The sequence below is a fragment of the Nicotiana tabacum genome, chromosome 18, assembly GCF_000715075.1.
Source record: "Nicotiana tabacum cultivar K326 chromosome 18, ASM71507v2, whole genome shotgun sequence".
Taxonomy (NCBI): Eukaryota; Viridiplantae; Streptophyta; class Magnoliopsida; order Solanales; family Solanaceae; genus Nicotiana; species Nicotiana tabacum.
Window position 1 is genome coordinate 103,305,997 of NC_134097.1, and position 5,177 is coordinate 103,311,173.

A 5,177-nucleotide genomic window follows, 5' to 3' on the forward strand; every position below is an offset into this window, starting at 1 on the left:
TTAACCCATAATAAGATATGATATCTGTACTTTACTTGAGTACTCAACACAAATTTCTGGTAATAATAAGGTTAAGACTCAGTTTAATGGAAATAGACTCAAGGACATGTAAATAGCCTTCTGTTCTCCTCTATATGGAAACATTCCCAATTCCAATTTGTAAAATTGATCCTACACAATGACTTGGCACAAGGGACTAAACAAGTCAGATATTGCAGTAAATTTTATTTCTAACTGTAGTGTTGTAGAATTCAAACTCTCAATTATCCTGTGTTGACAATTACCTGTTGTTATCAATTTGATTTCTAAAGATCCTGTGTTTTCTATATTTCTCTGTTACTCGATCTTCTCTGTTTAGTTTGCATTTTAACATATGGTAGCCTAGATGCTATTGTGCTTACTGTACTTTGTGGCTTGTATTTAGCTGCATTTTAAGTCATTGCTCCTCTATCCAATCATCTGTATCTTAATATGATCTCAGGAGCCGAGAATATCTAGTTCTTGTACAAGAAGAATCTGTTATATACTTAATGTTATTACTTCATGATATCAAATCTAAAGTAGGAGTTGGTGTAATTCCTAATGAGCTTGGAAATTGCAAAGCTCTTACAGTTATTGATTTATCTGAGAATCTTTTAACAGGTAGCATTCCTACTAGTTTGGGTGGCATTTTAGGTTTTGAGGAGTTGCAGTTGAGTGTCAATCAGTTATCAGGTATTATACCTCCTGAAAGTTATGTACTTGTGCTGTTGGGGTCCTAACTAATCTCTTTTTTCCCAGAAACATAATTGTTAGAAACATTACAAAAATGTTTTGGCATATAAAAAAGATTATGGGTTTATAATTTAACTTTGTTTTAAGATTATGGGTTTGCTGATTTGTTTGGTTGTTGTTAGGTGCTTTGATCGTGAGGTGAATCAAGAATTTGGAGCTGCAATCAGTAGAGAGGTACTGAATGTTGATATCGGATTCGCTCTTTATGTTGATTGGTGGTTTGATCAGTTGTGGGTGTTTTCTTTTTGGTTGGTTTGTTAGAGTCTTGTGTATTTTAGGAGGTGGTCGTGTTCTGTGCTTATAGACTCATAAATCATATGCATGCATGTGTGGCTTTTTGTTTTGTGGTGATAATAGAACTGGAATTGAATGTAGAGGTTTTAGCAGATGCATAAGGTTCTTTGTTTGTTGATTGAGGTTTGATTGGTGTCCCATGTTCTTGAACAGATTGGCACATATAGTCACATGCACGTATGTATGCTTTTCTTAATGGTGTTTTAGAGCAGAAATTTTAATTCAGAAGTTTTAGCAGATGCATAAGATGGTAGCTTTGTTGGTTAAGTTGCCTTGATAGAGATGCTTCTGTTGTTCTTTCCTTGTGTGAATCACCAGGAACATGTGGATGCTTGAAGACTGTGTTGGGATTAATGTTTTGTGCGTGGAACAAATTCAATTGGTCGTTGTTCAATCGTGGAAAGCATGTTTTTGTGCTTGATATTCCCACTTAATTCCTTTCTTGGGAAACGACAAAGGTTTTGGATTATTCCTGTCGGTATTTGAATTCTGAGATAATAACATACTAACTAGTTTTCCGGTTGTGGGACATTTATTAACACGTTTCCTGAATTAAGAAGAATTGGGATATGGAATTCCTGAAAATGACAAATCTGCGGGTTACCCAAATTGTCCAAAACATTTTCCAGATGCATGTATATATGTAGAGCTGTTGGGGTCCTAACTAATCACTTTGTTCAACCATGTATATATGTAGAGATGCCGAAGCAAAATCGGGTGAAAAATCTGTTCAAATCAATCAAAGGGAGCTTTTCGCTTGCTCCAGAGCAGTCATCACATGCTCAGTCTCAGGCTCAAGCTTCATATTCATCTTCTGGTCGAGACTCTTTACGTCACACACAACCCATCATTCCATCTTCATCAACTAATAGAGTCTCGTCACAAAATGGCATTCCAGCTTCATCAATTAATAGAGTCTCCTCACAGAATCGCATTCCATCTTCATCAACTAACAGAGTCTCGTCACAGAATGGTATTCCAGCTTCATCAACTAATAGAGTCTCGTCACAGAATGGCATTCCATCTTTTTTGTATCTTCTTGCTGTTTGTTTGTTTTTAAAAAATCTTTTCTTGGATCAATATTATCTATACAAGATTAATATAACGTATTTGCTGATACTTCAGAATATTGATTGGATTCTTGAGATTTCTTTATATACTCATTGAACTCTGAACTTGTTGTGAGTCATTTAATGTTAAATATTTTTTAAAAAAATTCATCCTTTTTGGCAAATTCTGAGTTGAGTTTGTAAAAGGAAGCAAATTCTTTTCTGTAAAAATGATACTGTATATGTTCTGTTTTTTTTGGCAATGTAATAATTTTTATTACATTTGAGTAATAGTTGTCTATTCCTTGATGTTTGGCAAAGCACTGTCTGAAGTTTCACAAAGGGTAGAAATTTCAAGTCTTTTTTGTTGATTTAGTCCACTCGTGACTGTTGTTTGGTTTCTCAAAGTTGCCAGAGTTCTGCTTGCTATATTCTAATATTCTCTTTCGGGGAGCTTGCAGTTATTCCAGTGTGGAGTTTCTGTAATAAGCTCGTGATATTAGACTGACCATGAAGCTCAATTGATTGCAAATTGTTTCTTTGAATATGATGTTTCATTCATTGCTTCTTTATTTTCTATCCGGTGTTAGTGCATCCAATATAATTTTTAGTTGAAATGGTTTGTGGAGTTTCAATAGTAAATCATAATTCATCTAAAGTTCAGCAGTCCAATAAATTTCTTTAAACCTATGTTAGAAATGGTTTGTGGAGTTTGCAGATGGTAACACTATCTGTTTGATTGAAAGAAATGAAGTTATTGTTGATACAGGTACTTCCAGCACTTCAGAATCTACCCATTGACTCGATCCTTAGCTTTTGTAATTATATTTTGTCTCTCATGTAGGAAAGAATTGAAGAAATTCGAAGACAAAGACCAGAAACTCGGGCAGAAATTTCACCGAATGATGCGCTTGGTGTAGTCTTCGGTCCCGAGCACCCTGGCCGTGTTCGAGGCTTAGGCATGGGTGCAGTTCCAACTGTAGTATTCAAGCAAACATCAAGATAAGGTGGTTGTTCTTATATGAGCGCAGCTAGCACTAGTGCTCCACCTCCACAATGGGTGCAAGAGATGGCAAATATGAGATCACAATTAAATGCGCTAACAAGCTTATTTCAAATGAAAATAGGAAATATCCCGAGGAGTTTGCTCACTTATTTCCGACTCCTTCACAGGTAAGTCTTCTCTTTATTTTTTCTTGGTCTATCAAGAAAACTCCACTGTTCAATCTCTTCAATCACCCAAGTCTCCTCAATCTTTGCTCTATAGTCTATGTTCTTTCCATATCTGTAAATTGTTGCTGCAGTCTTCCCACTGTGAGCAATGTTGATACCTTCAATATATCTATAATACACTTTTGCGGGGCCATTTTCATATATGTACCAAGTTAAATGTGGAGGTTCAGTTTAGTATATAGGGAGTAAACTAACATCTTATTATAAAATAAACAGCAATAGGAAAGAAAATAGCATTCTATGCTTTTAGAATGTGTTAGATACGTTTCTTGACATAATTTTTGTCTGCAAAATAACGATCTTGTTTCCCAAAACAAGGATCAATGTGTGAAATATTTGAAGGGGAAGGATTAGGTCCTCGCGTGGATTGAGTTGGTCTTGAATATCTCCAATAGAAAGAACAAAAGCTTTCATATGTGACATACTACTTGTGCTATGGGGAATCATGATACTCTCTCATTGTATGATTTTTAGTCCATCAGAATGGAGAATCAACAAGTGCTAAAGGCAATTACTTAAATGTTTTCTGAGGAAAGAAAGTACTTTCGACGTACAATTAATATAACCCTAACATGTAATTTGTTTCGAGTTTGCAGCTGCATTATTTTGTTGTGTTAGTTACCTAACATAGCTGCTTCATTTGCACTAGTTGCTGCTATGTGTAATATTGACACATCCGTATATATAACTCATATATACCTGAATTAAGTCTACATTTGTTGTATCAGAGTTTGCTAGTGCTTGTGGCACTGTCACCCGTCCTTTTGAATTCTTTTGTTGGTTTTTGATATTTTGCATATTCCTCTTCAATTGATCCGCAAAGGCAATGGTTTGGTAATCAACTTTTCAGTGTCCGTAGCATTTTAAATTATGATGGAGAAGGCAGATCCTTCACAGAAACTATATACAAGGATGCGACTTTGGGAATTCCCAGATCAGTATGTTGTTGAGCCTACTGATGGATCTTGTGATTCAATATTGTGTGATGAACAACTTCAATATTTGCCGTACTTTGTGCCTTGAGCATGTCTATGCTTGATTCTAGTTTTAGAATAAAACATTCTTCATCCTTAATAGTCTTTTCTCCAACGCAAATAGCATTCAAGAACAAATTGCAGATTTATTGTCCTGTTTCAGTCTTATCATGTCAAAACAATTAGAATTTGTATACTGTCATGTGCTTGTGGTGTTTGGTAAACCAGGTCCTGATTCTGTCATTATTACTTATTATGCTTTTGCTCATTATGCATGGTATTGTACAAAACAATTTGAATTACTTAATCTTATTTAATGTTATGTTATGCAGGCACCCAATCTAGGAGATGGCATTGGAGTTGGCGTTGGAGATGGCATTGGAGATGGCGTTGGAGATGGCATTGGAGGTGGCGTTGGAGATGGCGTTCCGTCACCAACTGGGCCTAGAAGATCCTTTGACGGAAGTAACTATGAAAATGGAGCAAACAATAATTAGTAATCATTGTTAGGATGAACTACGTTTTTTTGTGTTGTAACTATTGAGTAACTCTCTTAACTCTCTTCACCTTAAACTTGAATCTTGGATGATGTGGATTTTGGGTATGTTTTAATATGATGAATATTTTGCTTATCTAATTCTCTACTATAATTTATGTTAATTATTATGGTAGGTGCTTGATAACATATTATGATGGATTTTGTGCAGTAGAAAGGATAAAGGATTGGAATTGAAAAATTAACATTAAAAATATTACAATTATGGCAGTATAAAATGGCCAAAATCTGAAAGGGACAACAATTACGGCGGTTACAAACCGCCACAATAAGCAAATTAAATAGCCGTATTTACAT

General features: G+C 35.2%; 1 protein-coding gene across 11 annotated transcripts; it reads left to right on the top strand.

The window, feature by feature from the left end:
• LOC107826721 (uncharacterized) lies at nt 1-4,956 on the top strand. 11 transcript variants are annotated; one of them, XM_075237113.1, is made up of 8 exons: nt 1-714; nt 897-948; nt 1,387-1,526; nt 1,766-2,099; nt 2,814-2,886; nt 2,962-3,290; nt 4,201-4,288; nt 4,657-4,956. In XM_075237113.1, the coding sequence occupies exons 6-8, from the start codon at nt 3,139-3,141 to the stop codon at nt 4,819-4,821; spliced, it is 405 nt and encodes a 134-aa protein (XP_075093214.1). In that variant the 5' UTR covers nt 1-714; nt 897-948; nt 1,387-1,526; nt 1,766-2,099; nt 2,814-2,886; nt 2,962-3,138; the 3' UTR covers nt 4,822-4,956. The 11 variants fall into 11 exon arrangements, 10 of the variants coding, with proteins under 10 accessions (XP_075093214.1, XP_075093209.1, XP_075093210.1 ...); XM_075237108.1 differs by lacking the exon at nt 1,387-1,526; XM_075237109.1 differs by lacking the exon at nt 1,387-1,526 and having other exon boundaries at nt 1,766-2,041.
• Nucleotides 4,957-5,177: the final 221 nt, after the last annotated feature.